General features: G+C 43.3%; 1 protein-coding gene and 1 long non-coding RNA gene across 7 annotated transcripts in view; one reads left to right on the forward strand and one right to left on the reverse strand.

Annotated features, from left to right (window-relative positions):
* Positions 1-27893, forward strand: part of AK8 (adenylate kinase 8) — a 96742-nt gene that overhangs the window by 32520 nt on the left and 36329 nt on the right. For all 6 annotated transcript variants that reach the window (XR_013981650.1, XM_080990638.1, XM_080990640.1 and 3 more), the window contains 5 exons: positions 9034-9115; positions 10817-10888; positions 11688-11888; positions 13034-13165; positions 14860-14949. Coding sequence is in view for 5 of the 6 variants with exons in the window: in XM_080990638.1 (XP_080846764.1) it covers positions 9034-9115; positions 10817-10888; positions 11688-11888; positions 13034-13165; positions 14860-14949 (577 nt within the window). In the remaining variant the exon portion in view is untranslated. The remainder of the gene's footprint in view (positions 1-9033; positions 9116-10816; positions 10889-11687; positions 11889-13033; positions 13166-14859; positions 14950-27893) is intronic.
* On the reverse strand, positions 25774-27703 carry LOC308468464. The gene is made up of 3 exons (XR_013981667.1): positions 27581-27703; positions 26081-26353; positions 25774-25992 (listed from the first exon to the last, which is right to left on the reverse strand). It is a non-coding gene; the product is annotated as an uncharacterized lncRNA (long non-coding RNA).

The raw sequence follows: 27893 nt of genomic DNA on the forward strand, positions 1-27893 counted from the left end.
TTTGAATTGTTCGAGGAAAAGGGAGGTGAGAGATTTGAAGGGAAATCTAAATGACTGGAAAGTGGTTGTCAGTTTGCCCGTACAAAATACCGTGCACCTTAATCCATAATTTATCTGCTCATTTTGAATTTGCAAAGTAGAATTAAACTTTTGCATTGCAAATGACTTGCGCTTGAATTATTTGGGTCTGCCTGATTTCTCTTAGAGCTCTTTAAAGCTGAGCTGCTTCAGTAATTTATCTGTTTATTTATCCTTCTCCCCACCCCACCCCTTCACTGATGATGAATAGATAGATATTTATCCCACAGGGCGAAATATCTAGTGTGGTTTTCTTGTATTTGCATAAATGTGTATTAATGCACACAGGAATTAGACCTCTGAGGCTTCATTCAGACATCATGCCAAACCATGGTTCAGGAAGCTTAATGATGGTTTGACATAATGTTAAGATTAATAAAAGGAGGTTTGCTTTGTGATACACTGGCAGAGCAGAATTAAAAAAAATGGGTTGGCAAATGTCTGAATTGACAATTGATCCAGATTCCTAGAAGCCACCACACTCAGAGATGGATGGATGGGTCGTTCAGATGGCAAACAAAAGGAGATAGACTCCTCTAAACCATGGTTTGCTTGGGAAGCTGTGACTATAGTTTACAACTTTACATTCTAATCCATGGGTGCAAAACTGAAAGGACAATAGGCTGCAGTGCTCACTGACGCAAAGCTCTTTCTTGCAGCTCAACACAATTCAGGGCAAAATACTTCTTCAGGAACTATGAACAAAAACAATGGACTTGTTCTACTTATTGTAGTGATGGCCACCAACTTGAATGGCTTTAAGGGAGGACAAATTAATGGAGGATAAGGCTGTCTCTTGCCGGAGGCAGTCTGCCTCTGAATAACAGTTGCTGGGAAGTGGTGAGAGTTGCTGTTGCATTCAGGCAGGCATCCCATAATGCAGGCATCCCATAATGGACATTTGGTTGACCAGCATAAGAACAGAATGCTGGATTCAATTAACCTTTGGCCTGATCTAGCAGGGCTCTTCAAATGTTCCCACAATCATGGGTATCTTGCTCAGCCAGGCCTCAGCCCTGTTCAGTATCTAGTGTGGTGCTTGTGACCTCAGCTCATGCTACCACCCCTGTCCTTGGACAACAGCTGTAGCACATACACACAGGAATCGTCTTGGTGATTAATGCCTTATAAGTGCAAAACTTTTTTGATAGCACTTTTTAAATGTCCACCTTGAAGGTAAAACACGCTACATCTGGAGCCTTTCTGGAATAGAAAACCTCCCCCCACCCCACCCCAAAATATTTGAATCTTGCAGAGGCCGTCAGCTTGCTTCTTGAGCCAGATTTATGCTGCTGTGGTTCATAACACAAGTCAGTATATTATCCTGGAAAAAAATGTTAATAGATTGCCAGGAGCGGGCCACCAGCCCACTGTACTACCAGCTGTTTGTTTTATTTCTCCTGGTGGTGTCATTCGGCTGGCATTAATTGCCCAGCTTTCATCCTGCCGATGGTAGGAATGCCGGATTTTGTGTGCCGTTGTTTTGACACTCTCAGGTTTATAGATGTCGCTTGTATCCTCGGAGGAACACGGTTTTATTGATCAATGGCTCTTCCGGGACCCCGTAGGGCTTGTTCTGCAAATCCAAATGCAGTTAGGGTGCTGAGGGATCATGCAGGGAGTGGTGGTGGTCTTAGCAAACCGAGAAAACTTATGGCAGGCATTATGTTCTAGAGCAAGCTATGTGTGGGAATGGGAACTGGGGCTGCTGTGCCTTACGAGGTTCGCATAAGGTCCTTGCAGCCCCACTGGCTGTTCCTTGAAGCCACAGCTGTGCTGGTTTAGTGTGGTAGCAGAGTTAATTTATAGGAACTGAAGAAGCCCTGGTGAGGAATCATTTGAAGACCTTCACACAAAACCTTGCCGAGTCCACCAGCGTAGTTATGGCCTGCTCAAAACTATGCTGTGAGGAAATAAATAGGTCATGTTCACACTATGCATTTCAAAGAAATCTTATATCAATTTAACAGAAAAAATATTGGGAACTTTAATTTGTTAAAGGATGCTGAGAATTGTTAGGAGATCCTCTTCACAGAGCTACAATTCCCAGTACCCTTAATTACATTCCAGTTAGAAATCTCTTCCCATGAAGCATCTCCAATTGATTTTACCATACAATAAAAAGTATAAAACAATTACATATATAAAAAGCATGTTTTTCTACCATTCTTATCTTTTCCTTCATTTGAGAAAAAGAAAAGAAATTGTATCCCAAACTTGCCAAAATGATGAACTCAGTCACCCAGAAATTGTGAAATGGAACAAATGCAGTAACTCGGAGGTGAGGTAGCTGCCCCAAAGAAACAAAGCATGGTGTGTGTGTGTGTGTGGTAGAAGCCCATCCCCATGCTGCTTTCCCTAAGCTACCCTGCTTAGCTGAGGTGTAGTGGTGGAGACCAATCTGTTGCCAGGTTGAAGTGGAGTCAGCTGACAATTTGGTTTGATTCTGCATGTAGGATGAGTGAGTGGCACTATTTTTTCCTTCATCTCCAGCACCAGAATGTCTTGGGTCTGCCCTATACACACATGTGCCCCCCCCAGCTGGTTCCCTGCTCCCAACAACATGCAAGTTCATTCTGCCACATGCCATTGTTGCAGTATTAGTGCATATCTTGCCTGTGGACTTTCCATTGGGGCATCTGGTTGGCCACTGTGAGAATGGGATGATGGACTGGATGGACCATTGGCCTGATCCAGCAGAGCTGTTCTTATGGTTTTCTCATGCTATCTCCTTTTTGCAGAGGGATTGGGATGGGGGGGATCCAGATTGAGGGTGGGGAAAGTGTGGGGAAGACACTGACTTGGAGGAGAACACCATGTGTATAACGGAAAAATTAATGGAGGCACAGGAAGCTTACCATTCACATTAAACCACTGTATGGATGAGCTCTTAAATGACTGGGGTACGTGCATGGTGCCCTGTTTCAAATTAGATCAAATGGGAGAGGCAGACAGACATGTGGGACCAAGTGTGAAGGATCTTTTATTCCGTTTATTCAAGCGTCTGGGGATTATTTGCCTGTGTGGGGAAGCATTCTCTCCCTCCCAATTGCTTCGCAAAGAAACAAATCCTTAGCTTGTGAAGGTACTAATTAGCCTTTAATGGCAGTCAGGAGGGCAGGAATGACCAGCATTTGCACAAAGCCTGACTTGCCTCGATGGACTCTGTGCTGTTCCTTCATCCTTGGCTCCCAAGCCACAATCCTTCCCCTTCTTCCCCCCCCCTACTGTTGTCTTCTTATCCTCCCCCCCCCCTTTTTATCGTTGACATCTGTTTGGAGCTTGTCCCTTCTGTGATACCATCCTACTTGCAGCTGTTCCAGACCTCCGGCTCTGAGCCATGTGCAAGGGGGGGGGGGTGCCCTGAGCATACGGCCCTTTTGATGTGTGATAAAACAGAACTGAGCCACTGGGGGCATGGCGAAGGAAATGCAGCGGAATATCAATAAACCCTGTGCCGAGCGGAGCTGCACCTCAGCGGCAGGCTAGACATTTCACTGAAGTGTCAAGCCGACGGATAATGTATTCTAATTAGGGATTGGCTGGGGCCTTGGAACTGGGAAACCTTGGGGGGGGGGCTGAGGTGGAGAATGACCCATATATCTAACTGTTTTAGAGAGAGCTTATTTATAATGTATTAGCATGGCGCCTTAATTACAAGCAACTTGTTTGTTGAGCTACCTTCTTGGATTATTATTATTTAGTTATTTCATTTCATTTGTTGTTGCTTTTCTTAGAGCCTTGAACTGTGAAATCACAAACTTTATAGACTGAGATGTGGGAACCAGTTTCATATGTGATCTCAGGGGTGGTGTGTTTCTACTTGTGGGGTAGCAAATGTGTGTTTGTTTGCATGGAACTTAGTGGGCAAAATTCAGTGACCTCAGCCACGGAGAATTTTTGCAATCTCCAACGCTGGTCTCCAATTCTGAATTGAATGGTCTTTTGGTGAGTATTAGCCATGCTGACTTGGGACTGATGGGAGGGAGTTAGAGTTCAACAATAACTAGAGAGCTACAGGTTCCCCATTCCTGTGCTAAGGTGCATTACTTTGCTGATTTCAAAATGTGGTCAGCCAGCCCTGATGGATCTGGGAGCCCTCCTGTCCTGTTGGATGAGGCTGGGGACATTCACCCTAAAATCCTACATTGATTCCGTCACAAATAAGAATGTAAAAGCCCTGCTGGATCAGACCAGTCTAGTCCAACATCCTGTCCTCATGGTAGCCAACTGGATGCCCATTATGGGAAGCCCGCAAGCAGGACCCGAGCACAACAGCACTCTTCCTACTTCCCATACTGCTTCTGACAATGGAGGTAGAACATAGTCATCATGGCTAGCTATTGATAGCTTTCTCCATGAATTTGTCTACTCATCTTTTAAAGCCAACCAGGTTTTTGTCCATCACTATCTATTGTGGGAGCGAATTAGAATGTAAGAAGAGATTCCTGCATGGCATGGGGTTGGACTAGATGACCCTCAAGGTCCCTTCCAACTCTATGGTTCTATGATTCTGCTGGATCAGGCCAATGACTCACATAGTCCAGCATCCTGCTTTCATAGTGGCTAACTAGATGCCCTAATGTGAAGCCTACAAGCAATGCCTGAACGCAAGAGCACTTTCCTCTCCTGTTGTTTCCAGCAACTGGTATTCAGAAACATTTACTGCCTCCAACTATGGAGTTAAATTACTAATAAATTAAAAGATTTAATTATGCACTGTGTGAAGAAGTACCTTCTATTGTCTGTCCTGAATCTTCCACCATTCCACTCCATTGAATATCCACAAGTTTAGTATTATGACAGAGGAAGAAAAACTCAACTGAAAACCTTAAAGTCAATTAATCACAGTAATTGTTCAGTGTTTATTTACTAAATCATTTCCTCCTTCCTTAAAATTACTTTGATTTATTTCTTAATCTACTACAGATGCTTGTGTGCTTGTGCAGTTGAAATCAAACACTACAAAGATAATCTCAAGTGAACTGGAGCTGAATCAATTTGATTGCACAGGCTGAACCTTTATTATCTTGAACCAGAACCAAACTGGGACACCTTCAGTTGTGGCTGAACCAAAAAATAAAACAAAATTAATGGTTTGATTCCCTGATTAATTCCCCCACCCCCAATGAAGTAGGTTTATAAATTTGTATTCTGTGAGAAAGTGCAGTAAAAGATATGTATTTAAACATGAAATCTTCACACAGATTTTTTAAAAAACACAAAGCAATGTGGAAGTGGGAGAGAACTTTTACAAATTATCACACAAGGAAATGGATACAGACTGGAAACATCCATCCATCCCTACTTGCAGAGAATGTGCTCTGTCACTGAACTGTGATTCATCTATGTAGTCTTATAAACAGCCATTTTAGATTGCTTGATACTATTTCCCCTCATGTAGCTGGTTCTGCTTGTCATTGGCTTTGGCTTCATCTATCTTTTCTGTGGCTAAACCTGCTCTTTGACCTCCCTGCCTTCTGCCCTGCCAATTCCAATGGGCAACAGTCACCACCACCTGTCAGCCATATAGGATATGGACCATTCTTCTCCCCCACCTCTTTCAGATACTAGGACTTCCTTAATGTAGGTGCTGTTCTGGTTGCAGACACGATGCTGCGAGGTGCAGTGGTGACAGTGGCCAGTTTCCATGATACCCTTGCCTCAAGACTGTTTTCCCATTTCCTGAAGAAATCTGTGGCATAGCATGTTGGTAAAACTGGGCTAATTAGGGAGTTGCCAGCAGACAGTTGTGTTTTCCAGTAATTAGAATGTTTTGGTTTCTTCCTCACGGGATATGTTTCCCTTGAACAGTTCTGCAGCTTTTGGGGTCCCCTATTGATTACAGATTCAAGTTAAGGCAGGAACTGGTAATTATCAATGGCTTAATGCAATATTAAATATATATTTCATGATACATGTGCACCCACATACAATTTTCTCCCATATTCCTCTGAAAATTTCCTGGTAGTAATGCAACAGCAGGGTCAAGTCACCAAGCAGAGGGAAAATTTTGGCCATATTTAGCAGTCTTAAATGCCATCCTCCCCACTGCTCAGTATTGCTATGGAAGCGAGCTATATTTCTGGGAGTTGAATGGGGCTGGCTTGTCAGGCATAAGTGGGTCCTTGGTATATAGCCACTGGTGCGCCCCCCCCCTAGCAGTCCCACAGATGTTCATCACTACTCCTTTTCTGTATCATTGCCTTTTAGCAGCAGTCACCCATTCAAACACAGTTTGGATTTTCCCCCAAGAGATCTTTTGCAGTCACCATAGGAGGTATTGATGGAGATACTGGTGCCTGTGGGCATCATGTTGGTGACCCCTGAATTACAGGAAATTAAAAATTGAGGCTCATTCTAGTAAGAAGCATATTAGCACCACCAGGTAAGGCTGCATGTGTGTTAGTGACCCAGGTAAGTGGTGGTGCTGTCACCTGTAAGCATGGGGGCACTACTTGTGGCACCCACCACTATTGTAGCCACATGTCCTAGTTTACAGAGAACCATCTATTGCTGTGAAGAGCTGATCCTTTGAAGAAGGCCTCTGTTTGAGAGCTATCCAGCCCCCAAGTCTGGTCAAGGAGCCATAAAAATGGCACGTAGGAGCTTATCAGCAGTTGGGCTTACTTGGTTAGTAGGCACACAAGTCAGCTGGTGTCTGCCCCCACTGCAGCTTGATGTATTGTGTTTCTATTTAAAACATTATTTCTACAAGTGCATTGATACATATAAATTAAAATGTTATGTCAATTGAACCCCTCTTTTGTCCTTTTCGTGATGCATATCCTCTTTGTTTGACTGTATGACTGACCACCCTACCAACTATGAGGAGCCACAGTGGGCTCTGCCAGCACACGGGCCCCACAGCTGCCCAGCTCCAACTGACACTGGTGTCACTTAGTCAGGCGTCAAGCCACTGAAGAATTTGGTTCAGCTTAGATTTGTGCTCAGCTACAATTTGGAATTGTCCTCCCTCAAGCTAGTACAGTCATACCTCGGGTTGAAGTAGCTTCGGGATGAATATTTTCGGATTGTGCTCTGCAGCGACCTGCAAGTAATGGAGCGCATTACTTCCAGGTTTTGCCGCTCGCACATGCGTGGATGCGCAAAACGACGTCACACACATGTGTGGAAGCAGCAAAACGTGACCCGCACATGTGCAGACATGCAGTCACGTGTTACGTTTACTTCAGGATGCGAATGGGGCTCCGGGACGGAACCCGTTCGTATCCAGAGGTACCACTGTAAAGGTTAAGTAAGCAAGCATTCAGTAAGCCTGCAAACCTCCAGAACTGATTTGGTTCTCTTTGAGAGACACCATTCTTCTAGTCAGTGAGTTGTTACGATTTGTTTTGAAATGCTAACCATTCTCCCCTTTCCACACCCAAGTTGTGTCTTTGTCCACATTCAATTAGCAATTCAAGATTGATTTGGTTGGCTTTCAAATAGTGATTCCAGTTGTTTCCGATTCAGGGAGATGCAGGGTTGAGAGGTTGGGTTCAATATTTGGCTCAGGTTCAGTTTGGCTTCCAGTCTGGTACAGTGGTACTTCAGGTTACAGATGCTTCAGGTTACAGACGCTTCAGGTTACAGACTCCACTAACCCAGAAATAGTACCTCGGGTTAAGAACTTTGCTTCAGAATGAGAACAGAAATTGTGCAGTGGCACCGCAGCAGCAGCAGCAGGAGGCCCCATTAGCTAAAGTAGTACCTCAGGTTAAGAACAGCTTCAGGTTAAGAACGGACCTCCAGAACGAATTAAGTTCTTAACCCAAGGGACCACTGTATTGCGTAAAACAGCTTTTGCCAACCAGGTGCCCTCCAGATGTTTTGGACTACATCTCCTTTCAGCCTCAGTCAGACCAGTACAGATTCATAAGTATTTGTGTGTGTTTTCATTTTTTGTTTTGTTTTTTGTTTCGTCTTGTTTTACATAATCATAAAAAAGATCTTCAGTCCAGCACTTAGCTGGTTATAACAAGGACTTTAGGGAGCAAACAGCCCTTTTCATATATAGATCTCTTTAGCTTGCCTGCTTCGTTAGCTCTGGGGGTTTGGAGGCTTCCATTACAGCACATTTTCCTGTATAATTTGGGGGATGGACATGCACATATCTTTCCCCCTTTGTCCTCTTTAGCTTGGTTTAGCTTTTAAAAAGTTGGCTGCATGAGTTCACATCCTCCTGAATATTTCAAAAATACCTAGATTTCTCCTTCTCTTCCCAATTTTTTTTTGATATTTCAATAAAGACTTATGTGCAGATAAAAATGGTTTAAGAGTTGCAAGGGTATCTTTCTCTATCGTTATATCTCTATCTCTATCTCTGTTCCTATAAAACAAGCATTCTGCTTCAATAGGCCTTGTACTGGGAAAAGGTGCTCAGAGGCTTGAAACTAGGGATGGATGAGGATGTTGATTTTTGTTTCTCTCTGTTTCTCGTTTTGCAGTCTTTGGTTCTCCACATTGGGCTGTAAACCACTTTGAGGTATCCCCCCGCCTTTTACGAGATGCATAAGTTTTATGCAATAAATAAAATAAGTATATTGGTCTGCAATTTTTAAAGAAGGTCTCATGAAAATTCAGCAGCATTTTAATGCAAGTTTCTCCAAACATGCACATTTTTGTATGCATTTTTCCTCAATATACTGCATTTCTGCAAAGCTATTTCTCCTAAGAGAATGCATCTCTGTATGTTATTTTCATGGATATAATGCATTTTTTACACACCAGTTTGTTGGAAACATGCACTGCAAAATTATGAGAAGGATGGTTCTGTTTTGGTTGGTGTATTATTTCAGGAGGTGCAGATGAAGTATGAACTGAATCAAGTATCTCTCGCATCCCTATCCAGCAGTCACAAACCAGAGACCTTTCCTTCCATGACTCCCCAGCAGCGCGACCCAATATGTACTTCATTTCAATGATCAGCTGTTATATGTCTTATTTCACCAGGGCTGGATTATGGAGGCTCTCCCCCAAAGTCGAGAACTTGCCCGGGAGCTGCTGGCAATGGGCATCATTCCCAAGCACGTTGGTAAGAACATGTTTAGTTCCATTGTGTTTTTACAAATTCTTTCTGACTTTCTAATTTCTCTCTACCATTTGAGAAAGAGGCAAAGAGAACATCAGGTCAAACACAACAGACTGCCCTACCCCCTTGCTCCAGGGCTTCTTTACAGGATACATAATTTATTTCTTTAGTGTTTTAAACTTGTAAGCCTCATTGGCAGAAATGATGTAGAGAAAGTAGTATAGTAGTATAGTAAATAACATGGGGCAGAAGAGCACCCATGACTGGTGAAACTGGGCATTTCCTAATGCCTAATACCATAAAGGGGTCAACATCAGTGCTGAGCTGTACAGGCCTCATTCTGGAGCCAGGAGTCAATCCAGGAGTTGCAGCTAGAGAATCAAGCCAGGAGTCAGAGCCAGGAAAAACTTTCACTGCCCAAATCAGAAGAACCAATGACTCGTGTGGGTGGGAGGAGCCACTGCATTTCCATGGATTCCATTACTGCCTAGAGCAGTGGTGGCTAAACCACTGCCCAGTTCTACTAAGCCTCAGGCAACTTTCATGACTCCAATTTTGTGCCCCAACACAGCCCAGAGCTGGTATCATGAGTCCTATGGAGGCATCTTGGAGAGAGTGGTCAGATTATGATTATGATGATGATGAGGAAAGTTGGAGGAGGCTGACCTGGGGGAAGATCTTTGGGGATGAGAATTTGGGGCCCCAGGAGAAGTCTGACCTGTGGGGAGGGCCCCAGAGCTTGAGAGATAGAGACCTTCAAAAGGGAGAGCACATGGGAGGGGCTGTCAAATTCTGCTTCAGCGTCTTCACTTCAACCTAGTCATGCATTGTAGGTCTCTGCTGCGCCTTAACAATATGAAACCTATAGACCAATTTTGAGACTCTATACTGACTTCATAAATATAAAAACTTCCAAACATGGTGATACTTTGAGTTCTGTTTCTGATGGAGAACCAGAACAGCTGGAAAGAGAGGTTCCTCTTCTCCTGGCACAGTACTGTAATGGGGAGGAAAATCACAGCACCTTATCCCCAGAAATCTCTGCCCCTGCGCCATTGAAATTAAGACAGAGGAATTTTGGCCAACACCTAGTATTGACACTAGGTGACTGACAGGTGTGGTGTCCCACTCACATGTCAAAATTGCCCTGCTGGGATGGGGGAAGATAGTGCACAAAACTGGGTTGAACTCCCTGCAAACCAGCTCCAATCCTGTTTTCAGCAGCTGCATCTCCACCCACATTATATTCCTATTCACATATGGCATCAGGTGTGAGTCAGATGGGTGTGGTTTCAGAAAAACAGCCTGGTGGGCCATGTTTGACCTGCAGGCTGGAGGTTCCCCAACCTTGCAATAAGGATTGTGTGAGATAATTCCCTGGAGGAATTTGCCTCATGCAAATTAGTGTGATTGTAAGTCCAGCATAGCTTTTCACAACCTGCCAGCCTTCATGGTGACTGGAACTAATAGCACCTATAGTCCAAAACATCTAGAGGGTACCAGGTTGGCACCAGATCTAAGAACTTTCCTGATACCTGGAGAAAAAGGAACACACACATATACAGAACTATATGTTTTAAAGTCCTCTTTGCACATCTGGAATGCATACTTTTAATTGTTGTTGTTGTTGTTTTAATCAGGCTTCCAGAAAGCCAAATTAACTTCTGTTGTATTTGCAATTCTTCTTCCTTCCTTCCTTCCTAGTGGTGCTTTTCGCTCCCGATATTGTGCTGATTGAGAGGAATCTTGGGAAAAGAGTGGATATTTCTACTGGAGGTGTGGCGTTGTTTTTGTTTTCTTGCTAACAGAAATGGGGAAGTGGTGGCTGAGAATGGCAGAATAAAGGTGGCAGGGGCCATGGAATATTTAGCTCAGGGGATACAGTAGATTAGGATATCATAATAACCACCATCATCACAGATTTATTAATCATCTCCTAAACCACTGTTTCAAGCCAATTTACACAAAAGATAATTAACAGTTAAAAGCACCAAAACAGCAAATACATTTGAAACTAGACTAAAACACTAGGGAGTGGACACTTCTGATAAAAGATCCTTTCCATCCAGCTAGGAAAGTTCATGGAACAAAAATGTCTTAATTTGTTTCTGGAAAGTGCAGACTGTGGGTGCCTGTTGTATCTCAACACAGTGGCGGAGCTTCATCCTCCGGCACTGGGGAAGGGGGGGAGAGGAGGCGGGGGCAGGGCTCGCACGTGTCCTGGGGGCGTGGTGTGCCATCCTGAGGGCCTGGCCACGTCCTGGGGGCGTGGTGCCCAGTGTGGGGAGACAGCCGCAATGGCACCCTGCCGGGATCACGCTGCCGGGGACGATGCGCTCCCTCCGCACTCCTCTTCCTCCACCAGTGTCTCAACAGCAATGTTGCTCCACAGAACAGGGGCAGCCACATTTATGAACCTGTTCCAAGTTACCCATGAGGGGATTAATTACAGTTCCAGGATGCTTCATTAGACAGGGAGAAAGAAGTCATATGCTTTTAATTGTGCTTTGAATGTATGGCGCGGATGCAGCCCAGTCTCTGTTCAAGCGAATCTTTTCTGCCAACCCATTTCCAGAGGTGTACCATACAACTTTTGATTGGCCAACTGAGGACTACATACAGCAGCGCCTGAAGGTGCCGCATGGCATATCTGAAGTGGAGACCGCAAGGCGGATATTGAAATACCATCAAGACTACCCTGGGATTCTTCAGTCCTTTGGGAGTTGCATGAAGTTGATCAACGCTGACCAGCCATGCGCAGATGTTTTTGCACAGGGTAGGAAGAGATGGACAGCTGTTTGATTCTGTGGTTTTGTCAACAGGGTCTGTTTCAGGTCCATCTTTTTCAGAGGGTGAGCATCATTTCTTTCCCACTTTGAAAATTCCGCTCCCCAGATCTCCTAAGATGAAATAGCCTAAAAGCCCTGTTCTGGAGTGGAACAATTCATGAAACAAACCCTCATCTCAACACAAACATATTTGTGATGTACCCTCATTTCTTTGGTTTGCTATCATGACTTTGTATATAAATGATTCCTTTCATTTGAGCTCTCTGTAGGGAAAATTGAGAAATTGACAGCCACAAAGCACATTTCTTCTTCTTTCTCTTTTGCTTTTTAATTGTCCCCTTTCCCAGCAGTCTTTCAGTGTCCTGTTTTTATCACCCAGCTAATATTTTCATTTGGAAAAGAGGCCTTTCCTTCTAATCACGAGTGCCACACTTTGAGGTAAACAAGTTGGAGGTTTATATCCAGAATTTACAAAATTAATTACCTCTAAATTACTTAATTACATTTAAAAGTTCACATCATCGTTCATAAACAATTCATGCCTTGAATTGTAAATATATGTATGCAGGCTGAATATTAATTATTATTAATTAATAATGCAGTGAAATAAATTGAAAATTGGAATGGAAAAAAAATCATCTCCCCCCATCTTTTTCTTCCAGTTGATGCATCAAGCAGCCAGATTTTTTAAAAAGAATAATTAGATGTGGAGACTGTCTGGGGGATCATTACTCCTAATTAACTTGGTTATTTACTGCAAATTAAGCATCATTTGTAAGCAGGCTGCTTGGCCTGTTATGTTTCTGCTGCAGATATGCTGGGCTGGGAAGAACAGCTTAGAGCTGTCTCTGGTTAGCTGATATTTATTTGGGAATAAATTATGTGCAAATGGACTGTTTCCCTCCGCTGTGAGTAGGGTTGGTTCTAATATTTGGGTAGCCCCCCTCCCCAGCATGAAACCAACAGCAAGTCTCCTTAACCTGCAAGGTGCAAGGGTCCTACTGTTAGGCAAAGCAAAACAAGCAGATTTCAGAAGAGGGGGGGAACAGTACTACCCACAGCTATTCCTCTGTGCTTACCTTTGGATACCCTTTGAATATCCTAACTTTCCACCACTTCTATTGTTTGTCAGTCTTTACCCATGTCCAAGCTCCTCCTCGAACGCTCGCTCCGTTTTCACCCCGGATTCTCCTTTGTGGACCGCCAGGCTCTGGGAAAAGCATGCAAGCATCGTTACTATCTCGGAAATATGGCATCATCAATGGTTTGTTACCCTCTCTGTCTTAAATCCTCAGTTGGTCTCAGGCTGTCTCTTTCTCTGTCCATTGCTGAGGATGTAATATTTCTCCAAACCACCCCAGATCAAAAGCAAAAATCCCCTGATAAAAGGCCACTAGGCAATAGAAACTTGTAACTTTAACAAGACAGCACCGATGTATGTACGTTTATATATATATATATATATATATATATATATATATATATATTTAAAGTTTCCATGTTTATATCCTTAGAGAAAAGGTGAGGAATGTTTATCAGCCTGAAGGCTGCATTCCCTTCTGAGCAATGCTTTTTTCCTGGCATTACTTACCGGTACGTAGTACCGGCACATTTTTTTATCTCCCAGAAATGCTCAGTCGCATGGGGAGCTACAGCATAAACAAAACCCCAATGGGGCTCGGCTGCTGCTGCCGCCCTTTGGGGCTGGCCAGAGTGCATGAGTCCCACTCCCTAGGGAGCATGAGAGTGAGTGGCATGGCGTGTGACACACTCCTCCCCCACTGATGGCACTCCCGATGGTCATGGCAAGGCATTGCTTTGGGCAACCTCCCGGAGGGTACCTGCCAGTGGTGAATGGGACCAGAGGCAGAAGAGGGTGGAACAATGAATAAAATGTTACCGTTGTACAGGTGGCAACGCGGGGGTTCCGTTCCTGGCCCCTGCATGCACCAACAGAGTGTGTATAAGCACCCCCCCTGCCTTGTGTCCACCCCACCTTGACCTGCTCCCATTCTGCACTTTTCTGAGTTGAGAAGGACCCTCCCGTTAGTGATCACACGTAAATTTTATGTGCCTAAAGTGGCCACCGCCTGTATAGTAGGCTAGTTTCATACACTCTCCCACACTCCTCTATCCTCCATCCAGATGAGTAAAAGGCACTATCAAAGTTCTGTACCAGCTGCTGGGATGCCAGATGCTCTGAATAACAGCTATTGGGAAGCACAAGTGGGAAGAGTGCTGCTGTTGTTCTCCTGTCTCATAACTGGGCAGCCATCAAGCACTGTGAGAACTGGACCAGATGGCCCTTAGGCCTAATCCAGCCACTGTGCACTCCTTACATTCTTCCTATTTGTTTGCTCTTGGGGCGCTGAATTAGAGGGACCTCCTAAATCCTTTCCAGCTACCAGCGTTCTGGCACTGGCAGCCGACAGCCCTTTGGGTCAGCTTTCCACATGAGGAAGCCAGGAGCTCCTCAGCACCTCCAGCAGAAAAATCTGGAAGCTGTAACTTCCTCCTCCAGTAATTATAAGTTTATAACCAGTCAGAAACCCATAGACTCTCCCTTGACTAGCTGTTTTCCATTCTATATTTTGATTAGTATATTTTTCTTTTAAAATAAAAATGTTCCCAGCCAAATGTATTTTTTATTATCCTATATTTTTTCCAGCTTTTGTTTGGCTAGGGCAAAAAGAGGTGTGTGTGTGTGTGTGTGTGTGTGTGTGTGAGAGAGAGAGAGAGAGAGAGAGAGAGAGAGAGAGGTGTGAGATGGAGAAACCAGCTCAAGCCCCCATCTCTTTTATTTTATTCAGTGACCTTTTTCCAATATGCAGCTTCTTTGCCATTTCTTTCTCTCTCTGCCCTCCCCACAATCCACCTTTCCCCTCCCCTCTACTTTTGCTTTCTTACTTCCTTTTTAAAAATTAACCTTATGTCTTTTTTGTTCCTCGTTCCTCTCAGTTTGCTGCGGGCAATTGCTAAAGGAAGCTGTAGCCGACGAGACAAAACTTGGAGAACTCATTAAGCCGTATTTTGACAGTGGTTGGCCAGGTAAGGTCACATTTCTGCACTTGCCATGCAGTGCTTACAAATCTGTGGGGAGGTGGGGAAGTTGGGGGGGGGGGACAGCAGATGCATAATCTTGGGGTTTGGGGGGGGCATCTTTGTGGCATGATTGGAGCTGAGGGTGCATCTCGTAAGGCAGGGGAAGAAATTTGGTTCTGTTTGCAAACTTACTTAGTTTACCCTTTCTGAAATAATGTGCTAACTGAAACCCAGCTGTCCTCTGAAACCCTTGTACCCCTAAATTTTACTGTGTGGTTCTGTAGTCAAGTTGTGTGCGCAAAAATGCTCTTGCTAGAGAAAAGCATCCGTGACAGTACTTGTAAAAATGATGTACAAAAAATTACAGTGGTGCCCCGCAAGACGAATGCCTCGCAAGACGGAAAACCCGCTAGACGAAAGGGTTTTCCGTTTTTGAGTTGCTTCGCAGGACGAATTTCCCTATGGGCTTGCTTCGCAAGACGAAAATGTCTTGCGAGTCTAGAGATTTTTTTTTCGCTTCCCCCCCCCTTTATCTAATCTGCTAAGCCTTTAATAGCCTTTAATAGCCTTTTAGCAGCTAATCCCCTAAGCCTTTAAGCCTTTAATAGCCGCTAAACCGCTAATAGCGCTAATCCGTTAAGCCGCTAATAGGGTTGCTTCGCAAGACGAAAAAACCGCTAGACGAAGACTCTCGCGGAACGGATTAATTTCGTCTTGCGAGGCACCACTGTAGTTATATTTGGGGAAAACGCTTTGCAAAAATATATGTATACTAGGAGCTGTGCCCCTGCTTGCTTCATTTGCCAGCCCTGCTATTATTCTCCCCACAGATGTCCACTTTGCTCCCCTATCTACCCTTCCCAATTCCTTCTCTTTGCCTCCCACCCATCACCAGAGGACTAAAACTCCCATATTAACCTGCAATCTCCCTCCCCTGCTCATTTGTCACACTTATTCAGAGCCACCCCACCCCACTCCTGCCTTTAGAACCTCAGAAAGCAGCTAATGAAAACAGAGTGATAACACCTTACAATTTTATTATGCAGTAAGATGAGTCAAAATTATACTTGAAATGTGTATATTAGGAGAGATTAGCACTAAAATGCTGTTGAGTTTTCATGAGGAAATTTTTTTTTTAAAATATTGCAAACTGATATGGATATGTGGAGCACCAAACTTAAGATTGGAACAATGAGAATCTGAGGGAAAGTGAAATGGACTGATTTGTCCATCCATGGCATCTACACGAGGCTTATTGAGTACCATCACCAGTCATCAAATAGTAGGGAACTCTGTTCTCTCAGAGGAATCCCAAAGTTTTCAGAAGTAAACAAATAAACAATTTTTGGGGTGTGTGGGGACCCTAAGAGAAGGGGGAATTTGAAACAGCCAATGAGAACTGAGCATGCTCAGCAAACATAGAATGTTGGCTGATTATCAATCGGGTGAGGGGCAAGAAAACTGGAGAGCAAATGGAATAGAGTTTGCTGAAAAGTGTCATTGCTAGCTGGCTGGAGCTGTGAACAAGAACACTTCCTCCTAGCTACCTTTTCTTGAAATGCGCACTGGTGATGGTAGTAATAATAGTACAGTGGTACCTCAGGTTAAAAACACTTCAGGTTACAAACTCCGCTAACCTGGAAGAGTTACCTTGAGTTGAGAACTTTGCCCCAGGATGAGAACGGAAATCGTGTGCCAGCAGCACAGCGGCAGCAGCAAGAGGCCCCATTAGCAAAAGCACATCTTTAGTTAAGAATAGTTTCAGGTTAAGAACGGACCTCCGGAACGAATTAAGTTCATAACTAGAGGTACCACTGTAACGGTAATACCATCAACATCTAATAAAATGCTCATCAATATACGAAAGCTAGGATATACACAAGGGAGAGTTTTGCCAACTGTTGGGGGCCATGGAGGGGGGCTGTGATGCCTGTGTGCTGTGCCCACAGAGTGGCATTTCCTCTCACTCTGGTATTATCCATCAGTGGTGGCTGAATCACACAAGGGTAAGGAGCAAGGCTTGCATTTGTTGCATGTGTGGCTGCACACATACCATAAATTTAAAGCACATGTATTCTCCTATTATCCCTTCACTGTTGGAGACAGCATGGCCCCTGAATAACCATTGCTGGGAATCACAAGTGGAGAATGTTGCTGTCGCACTCAGGTCCTGCTTTCTGGCTTCGCATTGGGGCATCGGCTTGGCTGCTGTGAAAACAAGCTATTTGGCTGGATGGGTCCTCCTTTGGCATGATACGGCAGCCAGGCTCTTCTTATGTCCTTGCTAGATCAGGATGCAAAGGCTATCTTGTCCAGCCTCCCTGTTCCCCAGTGCCAGGCTATTTTGTACCCCTGGCAAGGCTAGCAACATGCACACATGCACACCCCCCCAAATTGCTAACTTCGATTTTCAAAAACAGGTTCTTGTAGACAAAAGGAAAAGCACAAAACTTGAAACTGCTAAATTTGTTTCAATTTCAGGCACATCAAAATCTCACTTTGTGTGCAAATTTTGTTACCAGTTCCTTCTGGTCAAGGGCTGATGCTTGGGCAAGTCCAGTTAATATAGTTGTCAAGCCAACTAATCTCTTTTGCAACATTAAGTGTACGTTTTTATAAGTTTGAGCTCTGAGAAACTGGACGTGTGAGAAGGATCCTTAGAGCAACAGAACCATTAGGCACATTATCCAGGTGTTTTTGTTGTAGTATGAAGAGAAGTACTCCTTGTGGTGGTATCGACTTTGGAAGTCTTTGAGATATTGCTGTAAGTTCACAGCACAAACCTGAACTTACAAATTGCATCAGCAAGGGCCTTAGCTTCAATTCGGGAAGCATTTCCAGATAAACCTTTTAGGCTTGTGTCATCAAAGATCTCTATTAAAGCATCATATATACTTCTAAGATTATATCTCAGTGGTTTCAAAGCATCAATCTGACTCTCCCATCTTCTTTCGCTCAGCAGCTTAACAGTTATACCTAAGTCTGATACATGGCTAGTTAGAATTTGCCAACGCTGAGTCGATGCATAGAAATAATTATAGATCTGTTGATCTAAACTGAAGAAACTTAATTGCTTTCAGACAACAGTGGCATCACTGACAACCAAGTTTAAAGCGTGTGCATTGCAGGGCACAAAAACGGCACATGGGTTTATGTCCAGGACTCTCTTTTGTGTGCCATTTTCTTTGCCTTTCACATTGCTGCACATTGACAATACGGATTCTTACTTGGTAATCCCATTTGCTCAAGCTGTCCAAAAGAGTTTCTGCCATAAAGGCACCTGTAGTCTCCTTTAGTGGAACAAATCCTGAGAAATGTTCTCTTCTTATGACCTCAGGCTCAGATATCTCATTATCTGATGGTTTGATTACATCAACAAAACATACAATCATTGTCATTTGTACAATATGACTAACATCAGGTTTGCAGTCCAAAATAATTGAATAGTACTGGGCTGTGTTTTCATGTGCTTCCCCCCCCCCCTGCTTTATAGTACCTGCTAGAAGCTGTATAAGCTCATTTTGGACATCTTTTCCTAGGTAGTGAACCATTGTTTCTTGATCTTTAACTCTGTGCAAATGTTCATTCATGATGGGATCAAAAAGGGCTAGATATTCTACAAACTTCAAAATATTTCCACTGTGCAACTAGCACCATACAACTTTTTAGTTGTACCATGGAATGCCACGTTTTGTATGCCAAGAACTCTGACCAAAGCAATCAAGTGTTCCAAGATTTGCCCTCAATAATGTTCTTCTTGTCTAATTTTCCTTATGTTAATATCACCAATGTTTTTCCTTTAGATAAGTGCAATTCAAGTTATTTCCAGGTCTGATAGTTTTCTAAATGGTCAGTGTTCCTCTCATGTGAAGACAGAATTGCTTCAATGTTCTTCCAGTCTTTTGAACCTGTTTCTTGTAGAGGTAGTGCACGATATTTTTGCCGAACAACTTACACACACCATATTTTGAGGTTGAATATATCAACCTCAATTGATACTTCTTCACCATTTGCTATTCTTCTCTTGTAGTGTAAAGGAGAGAAATTATTCTTTTTTCTTTTCTTTTTTTGTTACTCTTTGGGGAAATCATGTGATACAACCTGCTGTGGTCCATGTTGTATTATAAGCTGTCACAAATTATCACTGCAATAGTTAGACCAGTTAGCAGGGTCACTGTAATTCAAGTCAGGCACAGTACCATCTTCTTTTACAGACTTGGTGGTACTCTCACTTTCCTTGATATCCTCTTTTTCCATTGTGTGTTTTCCATAAATATTTTCAATTTGTGAAACAATTCCAATGTATCAGTTACTTCAAAAATGATAAAATTCTTCAGAATTTAAAATAAAAGTAAAATATTATCAGAAATGTATAAGATATAACAAAAACTAATCTCCATAAAACTGTGCTCCTCAAAGGTCATTTCTGTGTCCCACTATTGTGTCCCCCTGACACAGTGACCTACCTTGCCCTATCCAAAAGGGAAGCACACATGCAAGAGCTTAAGGCAATAGACTTTCCCTGCTAATTCTCAGCATCTCTTATCCAGAGGATGATGGCGTAGATCCTCCTCCTCCTTCTCCTCATCTATGAGGCCAGGGCAGCAAATACACAAGTAATAAAACAATCAAAACATCTGAAAAACAATTCCAATGCAGATGAAGACTGGGAAAGATCTCAACTTTGAAATGCTTGTTGAAAGAGGGATGTATTCAAGAGGTGCTGAAATGACAACAGAGACGGGACCTGATATTTAAAGGGAGGGCATTCCAAAGAGTAGGTGCCATAACACTAAAAGCCTAACAGGCCTCCTGATAAGTTGGTACATTTGCAGAGGCCCTCACCTGCAGAGCACAATGATTAGTTGGGTAAATGGCCAGGTGTGTGGGGAGAGATGATATTTTAAATAGTCCTTTGGATCCTGGCCAGTCCCCTTGGTTTAAATGTTAGGGTTCTCTATTAGGCAAAGATACTGTAATGTGGTCATAACAAATCCTAAGGACACCCATTGGAGCTTTATCTTCTGTCCACATGACCAATAAGTATCCCAGAGTTGTTTTTCTCCAAGTTTGTTTTGATATTTTTTGCATCTGTGTGGCTTTATGGCTTAAGTGGGGCATATCTTAGCAGAATGAAGGGATGCATTCTAGCCAATATTTATGCTGCAAGACAAATAATAAGTCTGATCATTTTGCTAATCCACTCCTCCTCAGGATAACAAAGCATGAATTTGATTGAGTAAACACTAACAAGAATTCATTAGTGGCTTTGCAGAAGACCTTGGGGGAAATGAAAGAGAGTTAGGCTACTTGGTGAACCTTTTTCTTTTTTTTTAAGTTATATTAGTCAAAGATTGTAGTACTCCTAACTTCAGTGCCCCTTCTTCTGTCACTCCTCTTCCACTCTTAAGAATTTTTCCCACACCTTTTTTTCTGATTGCTAAGATCACAGGCTCCTCCAGGTTGCTCCCCCAGGTGTTGGTAAACCTTTCTCAGCCTGAAGGCTGCACTCCCCTTTAGCCAGCTTTTCAGGGGCCATATGCAAGTGGCGAGCAGAGCCAGAAGCAAAAGTAGACAGAGCAACAAATGTTAGATTTTACCTTTGCAAGAGAGGTTAGTTGCTACACTATCATGCCTCTCACTGTCCCTCTTCCAGGAAAGCAAGAGACAAGAGCAGAGTTCCAAGCACACACCCCAGTCAGACAAATGCATCCAAGGAAGGTGCAAAGTGGGGCTGGTGAGGGGTGTAGGCTGGAGGAAAGGGGGCATGAAGGAGGCTCCCAAAGGCCAGAGAAGGCCTGGAGGGCCAGAGTTTGCCTCACTAATTGTGAGGTTTCCCAGCCTGATGTCTATTCAGAACCGATCTGGGGTCTATTCACCCTCTTTTCTCCAGTCGCTTCCCATCACTGGAGCTTGTGGACAGGCTGGGGACTTGGCATGCTCTTGATTGGTGCAATTCACTTATGGTCAGAACAGCTTTTAGTCTGACAAGAGAGATGAGAAAGGGCGGTATACAAATTTAATAGACAAAACAAAACAAAGGCAACAAAAAGAAAGATAAGGTCTCCCCCCATTTTTTGTCTCAAGCCCCATTGAGCTAGACACAAGCCCTCTGTGTTGGTGTCTTCCCCACCTCTGCTACTCTCCATTTATAAAATAGTAATATTTGAATCCATCCCAGTGGCTTTCTCTTCTTGCTTCATTGGCTGGGCGGAGGGAGAACAGGGAGGAGTAGAAGAAGGGGGATTTGGGAATCTCCTAATTTCTGCTATTACTAACAAAAAAAACCCAGTCTTAACATTAACTTTTCTTACAGAAAAAATGAATAAACTGGGATGTTTCCCCCCCCCCCACTCCCCAATGATTTACTTTATTCTCTCTTTTCGTTTTTGCAAGTTTGGATGTCATGGTGGCCCCAAGATCACAGCTTTTCTTCCCCACCCTCATATTTATTTATTTTTGACAGTGAAATTAACATTCTTATCTCTAAAGTGGCAGCTTAAAAAATTGACAATAGAGCCTTCTTTCTCTTTCTCTTCTTATGAAGGAGAGTTGGGGGGTGGTAGCGGATCGTTTGCTATCCGTAAGTTGCAAATAATTTCTCAGTTGAAAGGCTAGGTAAATCTTTCTATCTGAGGAGATAAGCTCGGTTTTATTTCTTATTTTTTCAAACACACACACACACCAGCCAGCCGTCCTGCAAGCAGCCTGCAACATTGCCGGAGCATCCTTTGGGGGACCCTCCGCTGGTTTTTTTCCAAGCGCCTCTTCTCACACGTGTGTTTGTACTAGCTGAAGACGCGCACGCATGGCTCTCTAAATAATTTACAAGTTGATTAATAAACTCACAGGGGTATAATTAGGAGAGAGAGAGACAGCGGCTACGGTAACGGGCACAGCACTTGGGGGAGCTGGAGACTCTTTCCTTTTCCTGTCTCTCTCTCTCCCTCTCGCTCTTTTTCTCTTTTTTTCAAGAAACTTTCGAGGGTGCTGGGCGTTTGAAGATAAGTTGGGAAGCGCACAGTGCCTCTCCTCGTTTGATGTGGAAATAGGACAGTTTGAATCCGTCGACTTTAATTTTTCACAAGCTGTAGGGGCCCTGCAGAGAGCTACTTTTTCTTTTTTATTATTGGGGGGTGGGGGAGGATGGAAAATCCCTCTACATTTTTCTTTCATTTTTCTTTTTATACACACAAGTCCAAACAGGAACGAAAAATCAGATTAATTTCCTCTTCTCCTAAAGTTCTATTTATCCACCCGTTGACCGGCCCTCTTTGAGTCTCCTGGTGACGGTGGGTAATTTTGTAATGGGGTTCTCCTGTAGCAAAATGTATATATTAGGGGAAAGTGTACCTGAAAAATGCATATAATTCATGAAAAGGAAATACAAGAGTGCATTATATTAGGGGAAATCATTGCAAAATCATATGTATGTCAATCATCTCAGACTCCACTTTCTCTTGGTGAGGCCTTGTGGGGGGCACTGCCCAGTGGTCTTAGACCCATGGCAGGGTCTCCTCTGTTGGTTCCCTATTTGTGGAATGCTCTGCCTTTTATGAGGAAGCTTCTTGGAAACACTGAAATCACTGGTTGAGAGAATGTGGTTGTTTTTAGTTGGTTTTAGAATGTTTTCGGGGACGCAGGTGGTGCTGTGGGTTAAACCACAGAGCCTAGGACTTGCCGATCAGAAGGTTGGCGGTTTGAATCCCCGCGACGGGGTGAGCTCCCGTTGCTCGGTCCCTGCTCCTGCCAACCTAGCAGTTTGAAAGCACATCAAAATGCAAGCAGATAAATAGGTACTGCTCCGGCGAGAAGGTAAATGGCATTTCCGTGCGCTACTCTGGTTGGCCAGAAGTGGCTTAGTCATACTGGCCACATGACCCGGAAGCTGTATGCTGGTTCCCTCAGCCAATAAAGCGAGATGAGCGCCGCAACCCCAGAGTCATCTGCGACTGGACCTAATGGTCAGGGGTCCCTTTACCTTTACTAAAATGTTTTTGATGGTGTTATTATTAATGTGTGTGGTTCGCTGGGCTCCTCTGGGAGGGCAGGTACGATGATGATGATGACTATAATGATAATAATGATAATAATTAATAATGATGATGATGACAATGATAATGATAATGACAACAACAACAACAACAGAAATGTGCCTTAAAAGGCTGGCAAAGTCTCGTAATGGCTTTCTAAAAAATTGTTTTGCAACAGAGCTGGAAAAGTGGTGAGCTAACGTAAGTTGGGATGATCAGAACCTGAAATGGATAGGATGCTCCACCTTTAGCTCCATTGGCTGTTTAGCAATGCAGTTGAAGTAATTCCTTGCCCCCACCTGCTATTCGCTATTCTCAAGTCTGACATTTTGCACTAGGGAATTGCTAGAGACTTTTCTTCATGGGGCTATGTCCGTCCTCCCAACCCCGATGACAAAAACTGAGGGTTAGAGGAACAAATAAACCATCTGCCAGTGGATCTTCCCTTCTCTCTGTCTTTAATTCTGTCTCTGTATCTGCTTCTCTCTCTTTCTCTCTCTCTCCCCAATACAGTACTAGCTTGCCTTAACTAGGCTGTTGCAAGGGTCACTAAAGCATTGTCTAAAACATGTGTTCCCTTACCCTATCCTATAGAAAGCATTATTCAAAAACAGTGATTTGCACAGCTCGCTAAGAACAATAATAGCACAATATAATTCACACCAGTAACAATTAATTGCACATTTATTAAAAATTCAATTTAAACTGTTTGGTTTAATTAATTCAACAAAACTGATGAACTTCATCCAGTAATGCCAGCTTTTCAATGTCTGATAGTCATTTGCACCTCCAGCACACTCTCTTGCCTTTTAGTACCCCCTGTGTAATCCCACAGGGATGCAGGTGGCGCTGTGGGTTAAACCACAGAGCCTAGGACTTGCCGATCAGAAGGTCGGCGGTTCGAATCCCCGCGACGGGGTGAGCTCCCATTGCTCGGTCCCTGCTCCTGCCCACCTAGCAGTTCGAAAGCACATCAAAGTGCAAGTAGATAAATAGGTACCGCTCCAGCGGAAAGGTAAACAGCATTTCCGTGCGCTGCTCTGGTACTTAGTCATGCTGGCCCCATGACCCAGAAGCTGTACGCCGGCTCCCTCGGCCAGTAAAGCGAGATGAGCGCCGCAACCCCAGTTGGCCACCACTGGACCTAAGGTCAGGGGTCCCTTTACCTTTACCTATGTAATCCCACAGCCCCACAAGCAAAGCGGTACTGTCCACTTAGGGGAACAACTGGTCTGAATGCTAAGAGTTGTTACTATGAACCAAATGCTCTTGTTGTGACAATTATTTTATTTTGTATTTAATTTCTATCCCATCTTTCCTCCAAGAAGCTTAAGGTGGCTTATATAGTTCTCTTACCCATTTTATCCTCACAACACCCATGTGAGGTAGGTTAGGCTGAGAATGAGTGGCTGACCCAAGGCGGGGATTTGAACCCTGGTCTGTCAGGTCCTAGTTTAGCACTGTAACCACCATACCACACTGGCTCTCATTGGGTGGGATTTGTGTGAAGAAAGGTTGTTCAGGCCAGAAGGGCCCCTTGTGGGGAAGGCCCAGGTGTGTCTTTACATGGTGGGAAATACTCATTGCCCCTCTCTTCCCCCATCAGAACATTACCTATGAAGGCCGCTAGCCGAGGGCAGTCTCAGCATTAACCCTGAAAAGGGCAACAAATGGACACACTACCACCCACTGCAGTATTTTATCAGTTAATGTTGGGGCAGGGAGCCTGTGGCCCACCTGAGTCCCACCTTTCCCAGATTAAGGCCGGCTCAGCACTGAAGCCGATATTTAAAAACATACTTAAGAACATACCAGCATCCTGCCTCACAGTGCCCAGCCAGGGAGAAACCAGCAAGCAGGAGCTGAGCTCAAGAGCACTCTCTCCTCTTGTGGTTTCCAGAAACTGGTTTCCAGAAGCATTAGTGTCTCTGCTTGTGGTGGCAGAGTATGGACATTGTGGCTAGTCATCATTGATAACCTTCTCCATGAATTTGTCCAATCCTCTCTTAAAGTTCATGGCCATTACTGCTTCCTGAAAGAAGAAGTGCCCTTGTTTAACGATGTGCTGCAATGCTGGGTAGCCATAGCTCTGATGTAGCAGCTGTAACTGTTGTCTACTCCACACACACACACACACACACACACACACACACACACACAAACACACACACACCCCGCCCTGTCTTGGGGTAGAGACATCTATTCTATTCTGTAAAATTCAGTCTTGGCACCCAAAAATGTACCTTTCTTCCTTCGGTGAGCACAGCTCCACATTGCAGCAACCATGTATCACCTGCAGGTGGCGCTGCTTAATAAACAAACTCACTTCTCCAAGAGGTTTGCCTCTGATCACCACTGTTCTGTTTATTAGTACATCATAGGCAAACGTTAGCAAGCTACATAACCAGAGCCTCCATCGGCAGGACTCAAAAGCTGTAAAAACAGTGGTGGTGTTAAGGAAATAATGATTGTCTTAGATGCCTCCTGTACTTATTATGTTGGCCACACTTTGAAGGGCCTAGACCTCAGTTTCTAATGGAAACTGGAGTTTACATGAATTCTCATAATGCAGACTTTAGACCAGATGCAGCCTTAGATGTCATCTTCAAAGTGGGAATCTAGAAAAATCTTCAGACAAGAAAAAAGAAACACCCACACGTGAAGAGACAGAAAGTGGAGAATAAAAGGCAGCTGGACACGGGGGCAGGAAGTGGGGGGGGGGGGGAGAAGAAAAACCTTGCAGACTAAAAGAGGTGCAAGTTTATCATCTTTATTCATGCAAGATAAAATCCCCACACTAGAAGCTGAGGAGGAAGAGGAAAGGAATGCTTCACCAAGAGATTACTTCAGGCGCAAGGATGATCCGGACTTGGGTCTGTGAGCCACTCTTGCCTGAATGCAAAAACAGACCTTTCCTGACCAGATGGTCTCTTGGAATGGAAATGGCGATGATGGATCGCTGGATCACAACTGCCCTCCATCCCCAAAGCAACTCTATTGCAGGCTCCTCAATAACCTGGTTTAAAATAAGGTTCAACTTTTTAAAAATTGCTCACAATTTCACTTGTAAGGAAGAGATGCAATGGAATTAGTTTCACACATACTTTTCTTCTTCCTTTTGAAGCATCTCAGATGCATCTTTAGATATATGCCTCTTCAAGTTTTCTCTATTGTTCTCTGTTGTTTGCTTCTTGCATCAACATATTTTAGATTGTTTATCCATCACATAGGTAGTTGTCCCCTTGGTCTTTTGAAATAGCATGGTCTCAATTTGACACAACTTTATTCAATTGGCCTAAAGGAAGAAGGGCCCATTCCAATCTGAAGTTAGGCCAGTTAAAGCTTTTTCATAATACAGTAGGATAAAAGAAGCTAATCTAAATAAAAACAAAAAGAGAAAAGAAAACACAAAAGGAAAACTTAAAAAGAGGAAAAAAGAGAAGAACAAAAATAAAAAGGACTTCTGATTTTCCATCAGTTACATAAAAATAAATTATTCAAAATATTCACTCTAGAATGACACCCAACTGATCTACTTTCTGTTAGACAATATTTTCCCAATCTTCCAATCCAAATAGATTAATTCATTTTGGTTTTTTCCACAAAGAGTTCAAAAGGGGTTCTCTAATTATTAATAATAATAAATGTCAGCAATCATTTTTCTCTAATCAAAGATATCAACATTATCTCCAGTAACTTCAACATATTAAACAATAATAAATCTTTCTGTCTTAGTCCACACAAGATTCTTTCTGCTGTGATTATACAGTATATTAACTATTCAATAGTTTTTTACTTATTATGCGTTTCTTAATTTGCACCTAGTTCCATATCTTCTGTTCCCATTTCCTGTTGTATTTGCTGTGGTGTTCCATCCTGATTTTTTTTTTTTATTCCTTTTCCATTTATGCTTCTTCCATTCTTTTCCCAAGGAAGACACTAAAGGTTTGATAGCTCTTTCCTCTGAATTCACTCCACGTTGTAAACAGAGTCCTTTCTCTCTCTCAAGTCTATCTCAGCCAGCTCAGGATGTCTTTTCATCTATCCATCCATGGCTTCATTCCACTCCTCCAACATCTCAACTCAACCTTTTGGCTGTTTCAAATACCTGTATGGAGGACTTCTCCATTTCACCGTCTGTTGCATCCATTTCACCCTCCTGTTCTGACAATCCTTCATCCATATTTTTCTCTGAAGTCCCTGTGTCTTCTTTAATGCCACTTTCCATTTCATCCTTCTCTGGTCTGCTTTCATTTACCATTTCATCAATCTCAGCTCTAATCACTTTTATTTACTCATCAAACAATTGCTGAAGGACACCAACAGCCAATGGAATGTCCAGCAATTTATCTGCCATACTGAATGTTCTTGATATTAACAATTCAGTTTCCACTTTAAGATCTTCACAGTCTCCTGTCTTCAATCCCCTGTCATGACCTTAAGATCTTTATAACATTATCTGCTATCAAACCACGTTCCCACAAAGGAAATAAGAAGTAGCAACATTAGTTTTGATTTCAAGGCAACACTTTCACTGAGAAAATAGATTTAAAGAAAATAAAAATTATTAGCATTCAAAACTCCCTTGATCGTTTAAAACTTACTTGGTTCAAACGGAGCATGCTTTTTGTTCTGGCTTCAGTCCTTTAATGATAAACTTTTCTTAAAGCCAGAAAGTAGCTCATACAACAGTTGTAAATTTCAACTGGTAGACAGAGAAACCTCTCTCAGGCAGGATCTAGACACATCAAAAAGGTGATTCAGTTAAACTTGTAAACTTCATGCAGGGAAATCTTGTCACATCCCTGAGTGGGGCACCTTCCTGGATAGTAAGTTCAGAGGGGTTTTCAGTTTCTACTGACTCCTCTTGAGCCCCTTATGTGCTAAGAACCAGCAATGGGATCTTCCTTCTCTGAG

The sequence above is a fragment of the Podarcis pityusensis genome (genome assembly GCF_964106645.2).
Source record: "Podarcis pityusensis genome assembly, chromosome: Z".
Classification (NCBI taxonomy): Eukaryota; Metazoa; Chordata; class Lepidosauria; order Squamata; family Lacertidae; genus Podarcis; species Podarcis pityusensis.